The following is a 22,500-nucleotide window of genomic DNA, read 5'->3' as shown; positions in this document are numbered from 1 at the left end:
TTTTTTGCATTGAGTGACACTAATCTTGGCACTCGCGGACAGTGGCATGTCTCTCTCAGGGAAAAGCCATTTACTTTGGCTCCCTTTTCATTACTTTTTTAAATAGGACTTATAGATTATCCGAATCTTGGACGATGTGATTCGTCACTGCGCGCGTCGGGCTCGGTTTGTTCAAACGCTCTCGGCAAATCCGGCGAAGGAATTAACCGCACGAGCGCCGGCGGGCCTTCTTCGGTCGGAAAATAATTAGCGTAAAAATAATACGGAGGTTTGCGCGTGCGGCGCGATTGAAACCGGATTGCGGTAATTTCACGGACAGTAACAATTTTAACGTTAACAGTCTTTCAAAGACAAACGACGAGCATGGACAGAACGGGCAGTATTTAGTGGCTAAAGCCCGTGTATGTTTACGCCATACTGTTAACAGTCTGTTACTGCTGTTTACTGTGGATGGAGCCAAGCATGGGTGGGCGGGGCTCTGGGTGATTATAAATGGCTGCTGAAAAAGAAATGGTCACATAAAGCACATTTCCCATTGAGAGCAAAGACCAAATCTGGCATCACGTGTACTTTATAACTGCCTTCCTGACCCTGTCAGACTGCCACCAGCTTGTACAACATCCAGATATGAAGCAGTTTAAATGTAGTTGCAGTTCAGTACAACCTGTCTGTTTCTTAACTACATCTCCCAGAGTTCCCCTGTAAACGCTGCTGACTAGGGACGGACATGGGGGCATGACACAAGTTCTCTGTCCGAAGGCATGCATCTCACTCGTGGGTGCAGCTAAGCAGAGTCCTGTGATGACATCACATTCTTACCCAAGACATTAAAGTAGAAGGGTTTGTGATGTCCTACACAACTGGAAGTGTGCTGGGGACTCACACAATTCTATTGTGTATTCACGTGACGTGCAATTTACATATTTTTCTAATGTATGCATTGCTTTTAAATGAGATAGCATTGTCTTCTACCGCACTGACATTGCAGCTGTGTACTCTTTTGTCGAATGACTGCATCTAGTTGGTCCCGTTCCAGCTGGTTTTTATGTTCGGGTGTTTGCGCCCACTCACATAACAACATGACAGATATCCCTCTGGCTCCTCCCCCTCTCTCAGCTCGCTGGTTCACTGAAACGGTAATAACAAATGCATTCTGCTTCCCGTTTACCACAAAACCACCAGGCCACAATTCTGCTATTCTACCGGCTAAATGTAATACAAATGAATTAAACATGAACAACCTATCCCTGGGGAGAAATAATCAACAGGCATCCTGTTGTATCACTGCAGCTGAAAGTAAAAATAAAAAAAGAAAATAATAAAAACGAGAGTTTGATTCCTATCAATGTCCAATATAGGCTTTGCATTGCAGCCGTGGTACCAATATTAATGAGCTATTTGAGCGTAATATTGTTTTTAGCACACTTAACTGTCTCCCAAGCTTAGTAAAATGTGTTTATTGATTTGCTTAGATCAATAAAGGCCCACATTATTCTTTTAAATGTTTATTATGTTTTTATTTTTATTTTATTTTCTAATTTTTTTTATTTTTATTCTGATTACATCCACACACCACGCTGACCCATTTATCAGGAGAGCAGTGTGAAATCCTTTGTGTAATACTGCTGTGCTGGCAGTTCAGCTGTGCGCTGTGTTTCCTTTTAGATAACACATTGTTTTATTTTTCTCATATTTTTCTCTCTCTCTCTCTCTCTCTCTGTCTCTCTCACAGTACCGGAATATTCTATTTAATCCAAGTCTGTGAAAAACTCCACTCTGAATGAGCACGCCTCTCTAATCACCAGTGCCTTACAGTTTACCCACACCCATTTTAGAATAAATTAATGGAACGGGAAATTACTCTTGACTCTTGATTCCCTGAACCTATGTTTCCAATTTATGGCGGCGCATACATAATCTCCACCTCCACAATGACATTCATTATTTTGGCCTCTAAAGGCACCTGAACTCTGTGACCTTAAAAGCTACGAATGACTAGCGTCATGGAAGTTAACAGGACTGCAGTGGTTGGATTGTACTCACCAATCTGTTAAACATGGAGGGACGGGCAAGACCAGGGAAATTATATGGCTTGGCAGTAGAACTCAGACACTGAAGAAAGCAGTGGTGGATTAGAGCAAAGGTGAGACACTTATAATTTAAAACGGCCTTCTTCCAACAAACAGCTCTTTTACACCTTTAATATCTGGTACATGTGTATTTCTACATCCTGTTCCTGCAGTGGCATTAAGACAATGAAGAGAAGGCTAAGTAATTAAACTCGACAGATTTAGCATCTGCACTGGCCTGCAGTTTGAGTATGAAAAGGCCACTCTCGAAACTGCTCTGAACAAAAAATATAGAAGAAAGCTAGAACATAAAAGCTTGGAGAAAAAAAAGTATTTTTAACTTTTGAGAGAACACTTTTCTTTGTCTGCATTTTCAGCTCAGATTGGACTTTGAGCAGTCTGTTGCACAGCATGGAGCATAAAAAATAATTAAGGAAACAAATTAAATAAATAACAAATGAATTGTTCGAAATATGGACACGTTCTGTAACTGATTTTAATGGGTTTTAGATAATACCTTTTTGCAGAGCCCTTCAGCAGATCTCTTGCCGAGCAGATTCATTCGAGATTTCGAGTCCCTGCGGTTCCCCGTTTGGCAAACCGTGGCACCCGGTACCGATTTGACGGCAAGAGCAAAATTATCTGCGAGAACACGCCCGGACCAGTTCTCCGACCGGTCTTAATTGGCTGGCTCGGTAAAGCGACTGTGAGTTTCTCGCTTTTTCGGACGTGTCGTCGAAGTCAGTCACGAGTAGACGGTGAAGGACCTAGTGAAGGAAAGGGACCAGGGAGCCCAGCAGTAAATGATGGAAGGATGCCCCCCATCCAGCCGTCGCTACAGAAGGGAAACGGCCCCAACGCCTGTGGATATGTCATCCTAATCGGGTCGGGTGTTAGGGTGCCGAATCCGGACCTTGAGCAGAAGCGAACGGCCCGTTTGCGAGCTGTCCGGCCGGCTTCAAAGTGATTGTGTTGTCACTAGATTTAATAAACCGTTTTAAATTAATTTAGCCCCCGTAGCGCCGCGCATCGACTTCCTATACGTCATCGGCTTATACGGTGGTTTAAAACACTGCAACGCCTTTAAACGCAAAACAGAGAAATTGGTTTTGCAAGTGTTTTCGTAACTAATTAGATTTATTCTCCTAATTTACCTCTGGTCAATAAAGTAACAGAGCTTCATTGTGTTTATGGAGGGGCACCGAGGCAGAAATAAATTGATTATGACTGAATTACCGGGTCAATACAACTGTCGCAAAGTGGGCCAATGTTCCAGTGAAGCAGAGTAAAAAAATACATATAAATTTAAAAAAAGCTTAATTACGATAGGTTAATTATCTGTGGTGAATTTCTTTTTTTTTAAAAAGAAGAAGAAAAAAAAACAACCCTGGAAAGACGCGCAGAGGCCATGAAAAATTTATCGAAAGGTTTTTATTTATTTATTTATTTTGAGGCGGTAATGAATATTGTTCGTCATTAAGTAGAAATACCGCTCTGTGTTCCTGCCAGCTCGGCCTAAACGCGTTGAAAGGCGTCCAAACGCACGGCGTGACTAACGCTGCACCTGGGCTGCTGGGACCGCTGGCACCGCGGCGCGCGACCTTGAACGCCCCTCCCCCCCTTCGGCGGGGGACCCAAATTCATCCCCCGTAAAGCGAAGGAACGGCCTGTTCCGCTAAGCGTAAATACCGTTTATACGGGGGCGACGTGGGCTGCTTTATGGGGCCGCTCGGAGGCCGCGTAAAACTGACTTCCTGTATCCCCCGCGCGTAGTCGCTCTACGGCGAGCTTCGCGGCGCGACGTTCGAATCTCGTCCGGAGAGGTTTCCGCAGTCCGAGTCTCGGGGAAGGCGTCGTCATCAGGACGCGGCGCTCGACTCGAAGGCACGTCGGTCCGGATTCGATCTCATCGCTCTCTCTCCCCGGCCAGTCGGCCGCGCAGGACACAGCCAATTACGCCACTCTGACCCGAAGCAGCTCAGACGAACCCGCGCCGCAAAATAGCGCTATAGACAAACCTAAGACCAACGCTAAAAACCAAGTGCTGATACGTTTCCCGCATTTATTTGTCATCCTGACAATTTGCCTGATGGAAAATGCATACATTACATAAATCAAAATGATCCATTACTTTTTGGGGAGGGGTGGGGGGAGCTGGAGGGGGGGGGGATGCAAGACAAGGCATACCCTGAACTTTGGCTGCAACCACGTCCCTGCAGTATCGAGCCGCTCAGAGTCAAGGCGGCCTGCTTTAAAGCGTATCTCACAGTTGCTCTCATGTAGCAAGGTGACCGCGAGCGACGCTAAGAGAGCCGCGTCAGGTGGGCTGGTAGAGGAGCCGGTGGAATCCATCCGGAGCCCCATTGATCTCTCCGCTCGGCGGCCCGGGGTCAGGCCTCAGGGGAGCATTTCGGCTCCTCTCGTTCGCGTCAGGCCGGCGGGAAACCCGAATCGATGCGCCCGACGCACGCCGCGGACTCCTGCTAACGAGATTAGCGGCGCGGCAACAGGGCTTTGTCCTCTCCGTCAGCCGTCAGGCCGGGATACGAACGCGGCTGGAAGACCTCCTCTCCCCGGGGCTCAGAGCAGCTCATTTGATTGGCTGAAAGACCTCCGCTCCTGGGGCTCAGAGCAGCTCATTTGATTGGCTGAAAGACCTCCGCTCCTGGGTCTCAGAGCAGCTCATTTGATTGGCTGAAAGACCTCAGCTCCCGGGTCTCAGAGCAGCTCATTTGATTGGCTGAAAGACCTCAGCTCCTGGGGCTCAGAACAGCTCATTTGATTGGCTGAAAGACCTCCGCTCCTGGGTCTCAGAGCAGCTCATTTGATTGGCTAAGACCCACCCCGGAGCTACGCCCTCTGGTCTAGGTATTTGATTGCTGAAGTTTCTTCTTCTTCTTCTCTAAATGACATATGGATTCTGTAATTGACAGACTCACCTCAGTTAGTGTTGTAATGCAGGAACGTTCAGTTTTCTGTCAGTAACCCCCCCTTGTTTTGAGGCTGATGGGTATAATCCTAATCCTGATCCTCATGTCATTGGGGTAATTAGGGCAGCAGCTATTTTCTCTGAATCAGTGCTAACCAACCCTGTTCCTGGAGATCTGCCATTCTCTAGGTATTCATTTAAACCCTAATTTGGCACACCTGATTCTACTAATTAGCAGCTCAATGCAGATGTTTAGCTGTTGGGTGAGGTGTGCTTTGTTAGGGTTGGAGTGAAAACCAACAGGACGGTAGATCTCCAGGAACAGGGTTGGTTACCACTGCTCTAAATGGAGCTGGTTTGATATTCAGTGATGCACATTGCTGCTAAATTCATTATACCCCCCTCCCAAAAAAAAAAAAAAAAAAAACTTAAAATAAATAATTCAGTATGTGCTTTACTGATATATTGTTCCTCATACTACTGACCATTTCTCATTTCCTCTTTTAGCTGTTTTTTTTCTGTGAGCATTTGATAATAAAGAATGACAAACATTTCTGAGGCATTATCTTCACTTGCTGTAAACGCCGTAATGATGAGTGAGAAAAAATGCGTCCTGCTATTTTCAGTCATTTTTATTGAGTTGACGTTAATTTTGAAGTTCATAAACTTACTGCCTGGCTCAATCTGAAGTGTTTTCATAAGCAGGATCTACATTCCCGGGCAAGGCATCTTTCTCTTGCCAAATTCATCAGCTCACACCATATTAATTACAGAAGCAAGATCCATCACCACAACCACTTACAGCTTCAGCATGAATTCATTTACAACATCTACGGCTCTCCAAGCCTAAGGTGCTTCACGAGAGGGGGAAAAAAAAGCGATTCCACAGCGCTGTAACAAACATGGCAAACAACTTAAGTGCGTCTGGAAACCTGACCTCAATATGGCCAACATGGCGTTTTTATTTTCAACCCCCCCCCCTTCTTCCTCTCTCCCTCCCTCCCTCCCGCCCTCCTTCTCTCTCCCTCCCTCCTTCCTTCCTCCTCTCCGTCTCTCTGGTCCCCCCCCTGGGGCTCTTCTACTGTCATCTATATGCAAATGTTAAAGCAGAGCGGTGGCTTCTTGGTTTCAGCTCCGAGGACGGTCGCGGGGAAAGTGAAAATAATCGCGGCGGCTGCCTATTGATTCGGTGTAATACAGTGAGCATCGCGCGCCTCTAATTCCCCCGGAGGAGCCCGGGGCCCGAAACCCGCCGGAGAGAGAGAGCCCAACGCCGCTACCGCTTACGAGCCTTTCATCAACGCGCCAGGGAAGCTTCCGGAAACGAGTTCGGCGTCAGCGTCGGGCCGAGACGGCCGGTCCGTCGGCTCGCGCCGTTCGTCTCAGAGAAGCGGTCGCTCCGACCGAGGCTAATTACTCCGAAAGGGGCGGGGCGGCGGCGTCAAGCGACTGACGGACAGAACCGCAGTCGCTGAATAACATCAGTTGCTCGCACGCGGAACAATCAAGAGAACATTCCGCACCCCTCAAAGCAGGAAGCAGTCAGTGTCAAACTCACAGGCAGCTCAGAGAGAGGCAGAAATGCAATCGGTGATCTCTGTCCTCATTAAGTCACTCATTGAAGACCTGGCTACGGGCTAGCCGGCTACACATTCGCCTGAGCGTGATGTTCCCCATTAAACCACCCCTTCATCCAAATTTGCCGTGGATACTCTCGTATTACCCAACGCCGACGTGAGAAAGAACCGCGGTCTTTGCTTAACCTGTATTTCAGCTCCCTGAGTTAATGATAAAAGTGGGCCTTATTGATTTTTAAATTTGCACGCAAGTCGTGAACACCAGACGGCCATGTCTGCCATACTAGGAATAAAAAAAGATCATAAAAAGCAGTCGTGATGAGAACAAGGAATAAATTCCACTCGTAAACCGTAGAAGATGTTGACATAAATGGAGGCACGCATGCCCTGTACCAGGCCCAAGTGCTGTGTGCTCTGAGGGCTTTTGTTCAGCCTACTGAGAAATGCTGTATGTGTACACAAAGTATTATTATTATTATTATTATTATTATTATTATTAATCTACAGTGCTTCAGTCCAGCATTTGTAGTAGTTTTTCCTTGCTTAAGGGACTAGCGGCACAGCTGAGCTCTGCTATTGGTTATCCGATGGTTCTGCACAGTGAAGCAAATCATTCTTATTGGTTTTGGTACAGATGGGCATAATCTTATATATCCATTGTCCCGGTATTTTTGTTTAATTCATCAAATTTTTCATTCAGCACTTGCATTTGAATCAATTAGAAATTGATACGGACAAAACTGATTACGCAAAAATTGCATATCGATACATTTCTGTGTTTCTGTCAGATCTTGAATGTGCCTACATATAAGAACTAAGGGATTTTGGCTTTGGTGTGCATTTTCTTTTGTTTTAGTTGCAGTTCTCACCAAGCATTCATTTGTGTATTTGACCCATCAATTTTTTTTAGGACTGCTGCCGTGGGCTATGCGTCGCAAATTGTGGTCACCCACTCACTCACTCACTCACTCACTCCCTTTCACTCACTCTCACTCACTCTCACTCACTCTCACTCTCACTCTCACTCTCACTCTCACTCTCACTCTCACTCTCACTCTCACTCACTTTCACTCACTCACTCACTCTCACTCACTGTTACTCACTCACTCACTCACTTTCACTCACTCACTCACTTTCACTCACTCACTCACTCACTCACTCACTTTCACTCACTCACTCTCACTCTCTCTCACTCACTTTCACTCACTCACTCACTCTCACTCACTGTTACTCACTCACTCACTCACTTTCACTCACTCACTCACTCACTCATCACTTTCACTCACTCACTCTCCTCTCTCTCACTCACTTCACTCACTCACTCATCTCTCACACTTCTCTCACTCACTCATCTCACTCACTCACTCACCCTCACTCACTGTCACTCACTCACTCTCACTCACTCTACTCACTCACTCTCACTCACTCACTCACTCACTCACTCTCACTCACTCACTCATTCACGGACGACCTTTGTAGGCGCATGCGCAGGAGGTGCGCTGTGGGTCTGGACGGTTTCGTGCTTGTAATTTCTATGGTCATATGTTATAACACTGTAAGTTACTGTATGTACATTTTTTTCTTCCCTATCTCCCCCCCACGAAGGAGACCGGTGTGAGTCGGACGTTGACGAGTGCGCTTCGGACCCGTGCCGAAACGGCGGTGAGTGCGCGGACGGGCCGGATCGTTACCGCTGCGCGTGCCCCCCCGGCCTCTCGGGGCTCCACTGCGAGACTGACGCCCGCGAGTGCGCCTCCAGCCCCTGTCTGCACGGCAGGTATGCAAACTCCAGGAATCAATAAAGGTTTAAAGCGCTGGAGAAAAAAAAGACTCGGAAACATGATTTAAAAAATCATTTTAATTAAGTTTCTCGGCGGCTGCGGTTAAGGGTGACAGATGTTGTGTGTTCTGAGTAATGTAATATACTCACAGTTTATGTCAGCTCTCTCTCAATTACCTACACCGGGAAGTATCACTCCTCGACGAGCGCAAACTAATTAATCTTTAATGTAGTTCGCTGTGGATCTGGAGCTGTTGGGTAATTCAGGGAGAGGATATGAGTAACAGTGGGCCTCAGACACATCGAGGGGAGAGGGGTCATGCAAATATTCAAATTTAACGGTGCAACTGTTCATGAAAGTTTTCGGCTACTTGTTTGCACATACGTATGTTTATGCTTCATGTGCTGCTTCTACCCTAAAACTTTTTTTTTTTGGGGGGGGGGGGGGGGGGGTGATTGATGGGAACTCATAAAAGTGTTAACTCTTCTCTTAATGTTGCAGCTGCTTGGACGGGGCGGACGGATACACTTGCGTGTGCGAGCCGGGCTGGAGTGGCTACAGATGTGAGACCAATATTAATGTAAGAAGCTCATTTAACTTGAAATAGCGCAAAAGGCGCTAAGCAGCTGTAGTGCTATTTACCGCCGTAATACACTGCTGTATTACATCTGCGCTGCTGATATTGGCATTACCACCTGTGGTCTCCGCACCCTGTGGTCTGTTTTTAAAATAGAAAAATCCATCCCGGTAATCTTTCATGTTTATTTCAAGAAAGCCTCTCGATGTCACGCTGTCAATTACCGCCGGAGCATCAGAGCAGACGACGGAACTGTTTGCTCATCAGCGGGTGAGCGAATTTTTCACCGAACAGGCAAAAAAATAAATCTTCTCGGTCGAACCTGCGAGCGATAACTGTCAAACACGCGGGAAGCCGGCGGAGGACAGAAGCGCAAACCGGCGATCTGCGTTCTCATTAAGCGACTCGTTTAAAACCTCACTGTGGGCTAACGGGCTACGCGTTCGCCCGAGAGAATACTGTCTGCAGACAGCCCCACGCCCACCATGTACAGCCTTTACAGAATTACAGTAAACCAGCGAGACTCTGGACATGTGCTAGTCTGGACACAGAACAGATTTACCAATTTAGACAACCTTGGCTGTCAAAACAACGGTAGGCCTACTGTGTGTCGCTGGCATTTTTTTAGCAAGTCGTCGGACGGTGGTTCTGTCCATTTATAGACGAAGAGTCAGAATTATTATTTAAAAAGAGGCTAAAGTAGCAAACCCCTTTTTCACATCCCCTTAATATGCCCCATCTAAACACTTCATCACCTAAACTAATCCATGCTTAGCACTAATAGCTATGCCTGCAGCAAGAAATGTGCGATAGCAAATCAAACTGATGGCAGATTAAAATCAAACTGTCTGTGTAATGCACTGCCATAACCACGAGCGAGCATCCATCCGATGCTTGTAGAAAATAAGCAAGGAATCCACACGCTTTGTGTTTTGACGCCACGCCACATTCTGAAGATGAAGTAGCCGCTTTCCGGGTGACTTTCATCTTCAGGTTATTGTTAGAAATGTTGCTATGGTGATTTCAAGCTTTGTGAGTCTCGTTGTTGGCACCGTTCTCATATGCTTTCCCGCAAGATGGACTGAACATATAGAGACTCGTCTGCTTCGGTGGTTATCTGTAAAGCTTCGAAATGCCTTATAAGAAATATGCCTGAACCCAAGTTACCCACCTTACTGTAAGCTTTTGAAGTTACAGCTCGGATGAAACGGGGAGTCAAATAGCTTGATTGTTATTGCCCCTCGTTCATTATGGTCTGCAGTGAAATCACGCCGTTCCAGAGTGCTTTGGCACAGGTGTCTGGGATCGAGGATTTGTGAGGAACTTGCGACGCCGTTGCTAAACTGCAGGTGTTTGGTGCGCTCTCCCGCCGGTAGCGTAGCAGCGGGGGGTCGCGATTTTCGCGTGCGTTTCTACAACATTCCGCGACGAACCGGAAAATAAAGCGGACGGCTCGCGGGCGGGCGGACGCGACCGAAGAAGTCCGCGTTCGTCCGGGACGTTCCCGCAAGGCTTCAGCAACACGGGGAAACGTTTCGTCAAATTTACTGCTGTAAAAAAAAAAAAATCGGGTTGTATTCTTCGTGCAATTCCACAAAAAATAAATAAACATTTTTTGTTTTGTTTTTCTTTTATTTTCCTGAGAAGTCAATCAAAGACGAGCCCCAGCGCCGCTCGGCTAATTAGCCACGCCGTTTCGGGCTTAAAAGTGCAGCCTGAGACAAGATGGGGAGGAAACAGGCCTTTGTTAGGCCTCCCTTGGGTGTGACAGGCAGATACTGATTAAACGTTACTAATTTTAATTGTATGAAATAATTCAAACATTGGAAAAGGAATAAAAAAAAATAACAATGCTCCCACACGATGATATCCAGCTCTAATTGGGGGAAATGGGAGGAAATGTGATCTTATCTTCTTTCTGCGGTGGCATTTAAGGGCTCTCCGACGCGATCTCTTTAATTGTCAAGGTAAATGGAAACCAATTAATTGTGGCAGTTCATTAGTCAAAGCTTTGCTCCGACATTTAATTGCCCTCGCAGTCCTGGGTCCTTCTTTTAGGGAGACGGCCCGCAGTTTAAGGGCTTTGATGTGTTTTAACTGCGTGGGGGTGTGGGGGGGGGAGTGAAGGGGGGGGGGGTATTGGCCCTGTTCCGGGTGACTGTAGGAAGAGAGAAGAGGGGAGCTTTCTCTGATACTGTCGGTGTGGGCGTGAAGAGGCTGCTTCTGTTCGTCTTTCAGGCATTGATCATTTATGCTTCCCCGGCCTTCTGAGAGCGGCTGACGCGAGCAACACAGAAAGGCACCAGAGCATCTTGGGATATGGGTGACTCAACATCGCCGGGCAACATGCATAGATAATAATTAATTGCCTTTTTTTTTTATATAACTCTACTGGGCACCGGGCTCAGATCAATACAGGGGAATCTTTTTTTGTTCTCTCTCTTCTCTAATCCACGTTTTCTGTGGGCAGTTCTGGAAAGTCACGTGTTTCGATGCGTAGTCCGAATGCAGCACACTCATACTGTAGACCCACACTCATTCTCTGAAGTGTGCACTACTTTCTGTATTATACGGTACATGAGAAAATGTGAAAGTAATATGCAAAAAAAAAAAATAGTATAATAGATAAAATATACGGAAATTAAAATCCGTGAAAATTGCATTGATCACATTTTTTAAATACATGCATTCATTCATAAATAAGTAAGTCTGTTGAAACTGAGTAATGGCATTTACTGACCTGGAGCTTGCTTATTATGGTCTGTGGCGAAATCAAACGGGGAGGCGTTCGGTCCGATCGCCACGGTGAACAGACGTCGGTACGAACGCAGAGTTTTTCGCCGGGCGTAAACAGCAGTGGGGATTTATGGTTTCAAAGCGCCGCTCGTTAGGATCCCTAATTGATTTTCACCCAGTGCGGCTGCAGGGCGGACCCCCGAGGAGAAGCGTTTGGGTTCCCCGTGGGACGGGTAATTAGTCGGCGCTTTGCTTGGTAATGGCTCGCTCTGCGAGACGCCCGGTTCAAATCCTCATCCGAACAGTATCCCCTTTAAATCATCGGAGTCTCATCGCTAGCTGCCGGTAACGTTGGTAACCGGTTGTGTAGAGGGCGGCGACGGCGTCGGTTGTCAGGAACCTCGGCTGGCAGCTCCAAGGCTGTAGCCTGAATTCCTGAAGTGGGGCAGTGTCTTTGTACCGTTGAGCGAGATGCGTTACCTGAGCTGGTTCAGTATATATCCAGCTGTGTAAATGTGTTGTGTATTAACAAATATGAATAATAATAGGCCTAATGTAAGGTGTCTAAGTCACCCTGTAAAAGAGCATCAGCTAAATGTCTAAAACGTAACGTGTGTGTGTGTGTCTGTCTCTCTGCCTGTTTGTCTGCAGATGTCTAAAACGTAATGTGTGTCTTCGTGGGTGTGCGTGCGTGTGTGTGTGTGGGTGGGTGTTTTTATTATATGGAAAAAAATAAAATTAAGTGAGTTTTATTGCTGTGAGTTTTATGGGAAAAAAATAAGTTTAAGAAGCCAAAATTGTTCAGCCACAAGAGAAGAGCTTTGTCATCGTCTGTGCGGTCTCTGATGAAACCGATATTTCTTGTTTCTCAAATCGGTCCAGGAGTGTGAATCTAGCCCCTGCATGAACGGAGCTACCTGTGTGGACCGGGTGGACAGGTTCGCCTGCTTCTGCCCCGAAGGGTTTTTGGGGAAGCGCTGTCAGGTGGACGTGGACGTGTGCCTGCAGGCCCCCCGGGGTCTGCCCCTCTGCTTCAATGGGGGTACCTGCCAGGACGGGCCCGGAGCCAACTTCACTTGCAGGTCAGTCCTCAAAGTTTAGCATCGTCAAAAATGAACTGCCGTAGAATAGTATTATCAAATGTAGTTTCAAGGTTCTTAGATAATAAAACAATAGTAACTAATGTACGTATTTAGTTTTCTGAAATTTTTTTTTTTAAATCTTGTATTGTCCAGTCTAAGGTACTGAGCTGCAGTATATGTATGCATGCGGTCACCCCAATACTGCTCCAGTATTTGCTCCTGCAAAACATACACGCAAGGACGCACACGCGCACATGTATACACATATGCACGCACACACATACATGCATGCACACTCTCACATTCACACACGTACACACACACACACATACATACAGACACGCACCTGTATACACGCACACATAGACATACACGCACACACACATGCACTCGCCCACACACGCGCACACACGTGCACGTACCGCACCAATAAACACATTGGACTGTTGTGTTTGTCCAGGTGTGTTTGTTTTTTTGTGTAATCTATTTCACACCACAGAGGGGAAGCCTGACAATATAAGCAAGAGCCAGGGACAGCTACATTCAGCAGTTTTCTCCTGCTTCATCATAAAACGTTTTCATCTTCTTTCTAATGCTTTTACGGCCTTGTCTGCAGCCCATTCATATCTCCACTATAACTCTCGCCGATGGGAGCGGCCACACTCTTACGTTTATGTGTCCATAATCTTGTTACGGATGATAAATAAAATATATTTGGGTTTAGTGTTTGAGGCGTTTGTCCAAAATCGGTAATCTCAACGCTGGGAGATTTGGCAATAACGTTTAAAGAAGATAATGAGTTTTGATTCCTGTAAGCAATAGAGGTTCCGGGGAGTGATTGAATTATAGAGAAATTTTCTTTTCAGAAAATAAAAAACGCTCTTTTAGCGAATGGGATGGGTATTATGCAATTATTTGTTGATGGATTTCTTCAAGTTAGATGAATGATGTTTTGCATGGAATTTCAGACCCTGTGGGTGTGCATTTTTATGTAAAAGGTTTTCTGTTTGTTTCTTAAACGGTGGGCAGCTCTCTTGACTGGTATATCATCAGCTTATAGTAGTGAGGAAATCGATCGTGATCTTTCTAGTTTCCTGCCTTTTTTTTCCTCTTGATTCATGATTTCCAGTTGGTTTGCTGTGCTGCTACCATCAGCTATAGCAGAAGAAAATCTGCTGAAGCATCTGCAGTTGCCAGTGAGCCAATGACAATTTTCCAATGACTATTTCCTAGTGACTATTTCCCAGTGACTCTCACCCAATGACTATTTCCTAGTGACTCTCACCCAATGACTATTTCCTAGTGACTATTTCCCAGTGACTCTCACCCAATGATTATTTCCTAGTGACTATTTCCCAGTGACTCTCGCCCAATGCCTATTTCCCGATTACTATTTCCCAGTGTCTGTTTCCCCATGAGTATTTCTGAGTATTTCTGAATGCCTATTTCCCAGTGCATATTTCCCAATGGCTATTTTCCAGTGAGTGTTTCCCTCACTGTCGGCTACACAGCACTGAGTCAGTCAGAGGGTCATCTCTCTTAAATGGCCACCTGCAGATAACTGGTGTGCAAACAGGAGCAGTCGAGCAGAGTTTATCTGCAGAACACTGAGTCACATAGTTACATAAGGTCATTTCGGCAAAGAGCTATCTTGAGTTTGTGACCCTGTTTGTTTGAATGCCTGGCCCTTGGCGCAGGTTAACCCTGAGCAGTTAGGAGTAGGCGGGCTCTCACTGTGGTTGTGCTAGCGGTTTATTGCTACCGTTTTCATTCAGCCATGGAGCTAAAAAAAATAGTGTCCTGCCCAGCTTTTTGTTCCATGCATGGTTTGGCGTTGAGGGGGCATCTTGAGTTGAAAAAAGACGACGGAGATAATAGATTTTTGGGGTCCCCCTGGGCGAGAGGTAAGTTCCAGTTGAGCACCCTCATTCCCAGTGCGGTTTTGGGGCAGGTTCTTCGGGGTGCTAACTGAGCCGGTATCACTAATGCGCAGAGAGACCGGAGAGACACACACAACACGCCGCTTTAGAGGCCACATCCAGAAATCACGTAGTCTCTCTCTCGCTCAGAACAGGGCCTTCGGGTCCAATCCCATTAAGTCAGTGTGCTACAAAATGTCCTCGCTGGATGTGGGCAGCTATGTCTGGGGCAAAGGAGGGGGTGGGGGGTGGGGGGGGGGTGGTTGGTGAAACCCGATGACCTATCTCAAGGGTAGTGGGCGGGGCACGACGGGATTGCAGTTATCGGTGCTACCACACCGGCGCCTCGACTGCAAGCGCGTTCACCTCGGACGCGGCCGTCGAGCGTTCTGCTGTTAGTCGTTCGTCTCGGAGAAGGACGTCGAGCTGCTGCTATTTGTGCCTCTGCTTCGCCTGCCTCATTTCACAGGGAGGGACAGTGTTTTCTAAAGGGGGGAGGGGGGGGGGGGGCAAGAGAAAGCGATTTGATGGGATTATTTTCGCCCCCCTCTGTGGGGAAAGATGTGCTCTTGTCGTTTTTCTGCTCTGCTCCAGAGGGAGTCCTGATGACACTTAAGGCCGGCTCATTTGGTAATGGATCGCGGCACAATTTTCTGTTAGCGGAGAAAGAAAAAAAATCGCAGTCCAATCAATTTTGTATTAAGCCCCGTCTTTGCATGGCACGCTGGGATTGGGACAGATTGGTTGGTGATATGTGGGTTTGATAGCCACTCCAGCGCCTTATGGGGTTTGTGAGGCAGGGGGGGGTGAGGGGGCGTGGGGGGGGGGGGGGGCAGAATGGATTGGGTTTAGATAGCTCTTAAATTACCCGACTGGGCAACCCCCTCACCATCTCCGTCAGGTTAATGCAAGAACACGCCGCTTCTGTTTTTTTTTTTTTTTTGGGGGGGTTTTTTCCTGAAAGGAAAATGCTAATGTTCAGCTTAGAAGCTGCATCGTTTCTGCCAAAGCATTTTATCCCCCTGTTCTGCTGTTGATACTCAATTTAAACAAATATGATGAGTTCACAGAACAAATGTACAATGTGTTCTTGACTATAACAGGAAGCGAATCACGATTGGTCAAGGTTACGCTATGCTGGTCAGAGGTTTTTAATAGTGCTCTTGTTTGTATGAAATTAGCTGTACAAAAACCACATGTCATGTTTGCCCCTACGTAATGATAATGGTTTATGGGCTGAATGTGTCCTCAGTGAGTTATTGCCAATTTAACAGAATCAGACATAATAGCCTTTCTGAAAAATGTATACGCTCTTCAATTTGTTGCTGTTTTGGTAGTGTTATTTTGGTTTAGCTGCTGCTATTTTCTTCCTTGTAAAGTTAGGAGTGAACAGGCAGATCTACATTCTTCTTTACAGTTAGCAAGAGCTAACACTCGGGCTGTTTGTCCCATAAATAATAAAAAGTTATACAGAATCCACACAGACGAGGCAAACACAGCAAGAAAGGAAAGCCTGCACAGTCCCCAAAAATTTTCGTGTTTAATTTGCAAGAAGAAAAGTTATTATTTATTACCGCGCTCGTTTCCTATGTTTGTCCTTTCCACAACTGATGGCAGGAAAAAATATTATTCTCATTTCTGTTTACCCCCATTTTATTTATTTTTTTGGCACCGACTGTCTGAACAACATCTCCCTCAATATTTCAGCAGCGCCTGCCCTGAAATGATGCAAACGCCGAGCTCCTGGTCTTCTCGCGGTTCCACGGCGCGGAATCAATCGCTGCGTTCGCGTCCGCGGCCCGCGGAAGCGCCGCCGTCCCCCCGAGAGGAGCCGCGAGGCCGCGAAACGGCGGAGGGAGCTTTTAATCAGAGCGCCGCTCGCCGCTTACCGCCACCAGGCCGGCGGGTCCAGGGGCCTCTCCCCCCCGCCCCCCCCCCGACTTTCCCGCTCGTTCTGAGCGTCTCACCGCCATCCGCACGGTGAATCAGTCACCGCCAGCCATTTGGGGAAATATGAAAATCTGAAGGAGTGCAAATAATGAATAAAAAAAATGAACAAAGTGCGATTGCAGATGTTGACAGATAATTAAGAGAGGAGACGGCTGGAGAGGACTCCTGAAAATAAGTTTATTATTGGAAGAAGGCTCCGGAGCCGCCTTCAAATGCGGAGGATAACTTTCCTGATTTGCTGTTGAATAATAAGGCCTTTGTGATCCTGTTTCTGTTTATAATGATCTAAGCACATGCACATTTATTTGTAATGTGCTTAAGCTATGAAATCTGCCACCAAATAGCTGTTCATATGCTCACGTTCAAAAAGCTAACAGTAATAAATCAACCAATACTACAGTGTATTATTATTATTATTATTATTATTATGTGTTATTACTTCTTTGTTACTTGTGGCAACATAAGCGTGGGATAGCTGAGGGTTTATTATTTTTTATTTTTTTAAATTTTGCATCTGCATTGTGTGGGTGTGCATTCTTTCAAATTGTTTTCCGAGCGTGCAATACTTTCTGATTAAACAAGGTGAGATAAATCACGCTGACAGGCATTGAACCCTTTTTTACGATGGAGAAGGCGGACCGCGCTGGCTCATTAATGTAGCGGTGATTGATATGACGTCACCGGGCCGCGCCGTGGAATAGATTCGGTGAAAACTCGCACCTGTCTTTCTCTTGTAAATCAAAAACCCCCTGGGCAATGAGGCGCGGTGGCTGTGAGATTGGTTGCAGTTTAGAATCCGGGATAGGCACTGATCCTTACGCTGATCCTCCTGCTGATCCTTTCCGGAACGATTCCGTGAAATTCATATCCAGTGTGAATATTGACCAGTCTGTAAAATATTTTTGTAAAATTCAATGGGTTTGTTTACGTGCACACCAGTGGCCCAATTATTGGGAGTGATCAGTTTGTGCCAGCGTGTAGATTATTGTGGATACACGGACACAAGTAATGTGATTACTCCAGTAGCCGTGTCTACACAATTCTTCCATAATCAGTGTATGGTCAATGAAGAGGGTGTGCATGGCAGCCATGCTTGCTTTCATTCGGCATCTTTGACTGTCGCCTGACACGCAAAAAGCCAAAAAAATGGCTTCAAAAAGCCGAAAGAATTCCGAGTAAGGCGTCCGAGTAATTCCAAGTGTCTTAATCGAGTTTCGAAAACACCGATTTTGACCTTAGACCGATAATCAGATAAAGGCATTTCAATAATCAGTTTTGCCATAATCGGGGTAAGACCAGTGTTAGTGTGCACGTAAATGCACCCCATGACATGTTTCGTAATTTTAAACGTCTGTTTGCTCACAGCTCTTAACAGGCCACCATTTGTGTTGAATCGGTTCCTTGCTGCCGTGGTTTGGATTTTCTTACTTGTTGCTTTCCTGCCTTTCTGTTCTGATTTCCCCTCTGTGGTTTGATTGTACGGTCCTCGCTCTCAGGTGTCCCACAGGCTTCTCGGGCGAGCGCTGTGAGCTGGAGGTGAACGAGTGTCGCTCGGAGCCCTGCCTGCACGGCGCCGTCTGCCAGGACCTCGTCAACGGATACCGCTGTCTCTGCCAGCCAGGTGAGTGACCTTTACACAGGTACGCTGTCTCTGCCAGCCAGGTGAGTCACCTTTACACAGGTACGCTGTCTCTGCCAGCCAGGTGAGTAACCTTTACACAGGTACGCTGTCTCTGCCAGCCAGGTGAGTCACCTTTACACAGGTACGCTGTCTCTGCCAGCCAGGTGAGTAACCTTTACACAGGTACGCTGTCTCTGCCAGCCAGGTGAGTAACCTTTACACAGGTACGCTGTCTCTGCCAGCCAGGTGAGTAACCTTTACACAGGTACGCTGTCTCTGCCAGCCAGGTGAGTAACCTTTACACAGGTACGCTGTCTCTGCCAGCCAGGTGAGTACCTTTACACAGGCACGCGTCGCTAGCCCGGAGCAGGTAGTCACCTTTACACAGGCCCGCTCGTTCGCTAGCCCTGGAGCAGGTCAGTCACCTTTACACAGGCCTGCCATCGCTAGCCCTGGAGCAGGTCAGTCACCTTTACACAGGCCTGCCATCGCTAGCCCTGGAGCAGGTCAGTCACTTTTACACAGGCTGGCCATCGCTAGCCCTGGAGCAGGTCAGTCACTTTTACACAGGCTGGCCATCGCTAGCCCTGGAGCAGGTCAGTCTCCTTTACACAGGCCCACCGTCGCTAGCCCTGGAGCAGGTTAGTGAACTTTACACAGGCCCACCGTCGCTAGCCCTGGAGCAGGTCAGTCACTTTACACAGGCCCACCGTCGCTAGCCCTGGAGCAGGTCAGTCCTTTACACAGGCTGGCCATCGCTAGCCCTGGAGCAGGTTAGTCTCCTTTACACAGGCCCACCGTCGCTAGCCCTGGAGCAGGTTAGTGAACTTTACACAGGCCCACCGTCGCTAGCCCTGGAGCAGGTCAGTCACCTTTACACAGGCTGGCCGTCGCTAGCCCTGGAGCAGGTCAGTCACCTTTACACAGGCCCACCATTGCTAGCCCTGGAGCAGGTCAGTCACCTTTACACAGGCCCACCATTGCTAGCCCTGGAGCAGGTCAGTCACCTTTACACAGGCCCACCATTGCTAGCCCTGGAGCAGGTCAGTCACCTTTACACAGGCCCACCATTGCTAGCCCTGGAGCAGGTCAGTCACCTTTACACAGGCCCACCGTCGCTAGCCCTGGAGCAGGTTAGTCACCTTTACACAGGCCCACCGTCGCTAGCCCTGGAGCAGGTCAGTCACCTTTACACAGGCCCCCGTCGCTAGCCCTGGAGCAGGTCAGTCACCTTTACACAGGCCCCCGTCGCTAGCCCTGGAGCAGGTTCAGTGACCTTTACACAGGCCCACCGTCGCTAGCCCTGGAGCAGGTCAGTGACCTTTACACAGGCCCCCGCATTGCTAGCCCTGGAGCAGGTCAGTCACCTTTACACAGGCCACCATCGCTAGCCCTGGAGCAGGTTAGTCCCTTTACACAGGCCCGCCGTCGCTAGCCCTGGAGCAGGTCAGTCACCTTTACACAGGCCCACCATGCTAGCCCTGGAGCAGGTAGTCACCTTTACACAGGCCGCCGTCGCTAGCCCTGGAGCAGGTTAGTACCTTTACACAGGCCCACCGTCGCTACCCTGGAGCAGGTCAGTCACCTTTACACAGGCGCCGTCGCTAGCCCTGGAGCAGGTATCGTCACTTTACACAGGCTGGCCGTCGCTAGCCCTGGAGCAGGTTAGTCAACCTTTACACAGGCCCACCGTCGCTAGCCCTGGAGCAGGTCAGTCACCTTTACACAGGCCCACCGTCGCTAGCCCTGTAGCAGGTAGTCCCTTTACACAGGCTGGCCGTCGCTAGCCCTGGAGCAGGTTAGTGAACTTTACACAGGCCTCACCGTCGCTAGCCCTGGAGCAGGTTAGTGAACTTTACACAGGCCCACCGTCGCTAGCCCTGGAGCAGGTCAGTCACCTTTACACAGGCCCGTCGCTAGCCCTGGAGCAGGTTAGTCACCTTTACACAGTGCCCCGTCGCTAGCCCTGGAGCAGGTTAGTCACCTTTACACAGGCCCACCATTGCTAGCCCTGGAGCAGGTCAGTCACCTTTACACAGGCCCACCGTCGCTAGCCCTGGAGCAGGTCAGTCCCTTTACACAGGCCCACCGTCGCTAGCCCTGGAGCAGGTTAGTCACCTTTACACAGGCCCACCGTCGCTAGCCCTGGAGCAGGTCAGTCACCTTTACACAGGCCCACCGTCGCTAGCCCTGGAGCAGGTTAGTCTCCTTTACACAGGCTGGCCGTCGCTAGCCCTGGAGCAGGTTAGTGAACTTTACACAGGCCCACCGTCGCTAGCCCTGGAGCAGGTTAGTCACCTTTACACAGGCCCACCGTCGCTAGCCCTGGAGCAGGTCAGTCACCTTTACACAGGCTGGCCGTCGCTAGCCCTGGAGCAGGTTAGTGAACTTTACACAGGCTGGCCGTCGCTAGCCCTGGAGCAGGTTAGTGAACTTTACACAGGCTGGCCGTCGCTAGCCCTGGAGCAGGTCAGTCACCTTTACACAGGCCCACCGTCGCTAGCCCTGGAGCAGGTTAGTCTCCTTTACACAGGCCCGCCGTCACTAGCCCTGGAGCAGGTTAGTCACCTTTACACAGGCCCACCATCGCTAGCCCTGGAGCAGGTCAGTCACCTTTACACAGGCCCGCCGTCGCTAGCCCTGGAGCAGGTCAGTCACCTTTACACAGGCCCACCGTCGCTAGCCCTGGAGCAGGTTAGTGAACTTTACACAGGCCCGCCGTCGCTAGCCCTGGAGCAGGTCAGTCACCTTTACACAGGCCCCTCGCTAGCCCTGGAGCAGGTTCAGTCCCTTTACACAGGCCCGCCGTCGCTAGCCCTGGAGCAGGTCAGTCACCTTTACACAGGCCCCGTGCTAGCCCTGGAGCAGGTCAGTCACCTTTACACAGGCCCCGTCGCTAGCCCTGGAGCAGGTAGTCCCTTTACACAGGCCCCCGTCGCTAGCCCTGGAGCAGGTCAGTCACCTTTACACAGGCGGGCCGTCGCTAGCCCTGGAGCAGGTCAGTCACCTTTACACAGGCTGGCCGTCGCTAGCCCTGGAGCAGGTCAGTCACCTTTACACAGGCCTACCGTCGCTAGCCCTGGAGCAGGTAGTCACCTTTACACAGGCGGCCGTCGCTAGCCCTGGAGCAGGTCAGTCACCTTTACACAGGCCCCGTCGCTAGCCCTGGAGCAGGTTAGTCTCCTTTACACAGGTGCCGTCGCTAGCCCTGGAGCAGGTTAGTGAACTTTACACAGGCCCACCGTCGCTAGCCCTGGAGCAGGTTAGTCACCTTTACACAGGCCTGCCGTCGCTAGCCCTGGAGCAGGTCAGTCACCTTTACACAGGCCCGCCGTCGCTAGCCCTGGAGCAGGTCAGTCACCTTTACACAGGCCCACCGTCGCTAGCCCTGGAGCAGGTCAGTCACCTTTACACAGGCCCACCGTCGCTAGCCCTGGAGCAGGTTAGTCTCCTTTACACAGGCTGGCCGTCGCTAGCCCTGGAGCAGGTTAGTGAACTTTACACAGGTACACCGTCGCTAGCCGCAGAGCCGGTGAGCCGCAGTGCGTTAGCCTGTCACTAGAGACCTGGAGAGGTACCTTTGAGCCGACCTGATACCGGTGTTGCATCAGACCAGGGGGAGTCACTGAACATAAAACACAGGATCCTGACTGAAACATGAGCCAGTCGAGTCCCTGTTTAACTATAGGACGGGCGAGTCACACATCACCCTCCCAGTCTGCTGAGATTATATTCTTAAACAAGCCAGATGTGGTAAATCAAGCAAACTGATTCACATTATGTTTCAAAATCTAATTAGCATTTTTTGGTCAGAATGATGGCGTAAAACTGTAATGTCAATTGACACCGATGAAGGACAGCTAAACGTTGTTTAAAATAAAAGGTTGCCGTTTGATTATCGAGTCTGAGCCTGAATATTTTGTCTGAGTACCCCCCTGCTCTCTCAGTCGCACGTGTTCATTGAGCCTAATAATTATTGCATTACATTACAGGCATTTAGCAGATGCTGTTATCCAGAGCAACATCAATTTACACAGCTGGATATGTACTGAAACAATGCAGAGGAAGTACCTTGCTCAAGGGTACAACGGCAGTGGCCAGTGTCCTACCCGGGAATTGAACCTGTGACCGTTATGTTACAAGACTAGTTCCCTACCAATTATACTACACTGCTGCTCTGTTTATTCTGTTGAAAAACACCTCTTGATGCTCCATGGCCAGGATTGCTCACCCCTGTGCTACAGCATAGCTTTGTACTG

General features: G+C 48.5%; 1 protein-coding gene across 1 annotated transcript in view; it reads left to right on the top strand.

Moving 5' to 3' along the window:
• The window catches only part of eys (eyes shut homolog), a 337,977-nt gene that overhangs the window by 154,405 nt on the left and 161,072 nt on the right, over positions 1-22,500 (top strand). The window contains exons 24-27 of the mRNA XM_064318175.1: positions 8,181-8,352; positions 8,858-8,936; positions 12,552-12,751; positions 18,117-18,241. Coding sequence (XP_064174245.1) covers positions 8,181-8,352; positions 8,858-8,936; positions 12,552-12,751; positions 18,117-18,241 — 576 coding nt within the window. The remainder of the gene's footprint in view (positions 1-8,180; positions 8,353-8,857; positions 8,937-12,551; positions 12,752-18,116; positions 18,242-22,500) is intronic.

Source organism: Anguilla rostrata, chromosome 18, assembly GCF_018555375.3.
Source record: "Anguilla rostrata isolate EN2019 chromosome 18, ASM1855537v3, whole genome shotgun sequence".
In the NCBI taxonomy this organism is placed as follows: Eukaryota; Metazoa; Chordata; class Actinopteri; order Anguilliformes; family Anguillidae; genus Anguilla; species Anguilla rostrata.
Note: the sequence above shows the minus strand (reverse complement) of the source record. Positions and strands in the feature narration are given on the sequence as shown.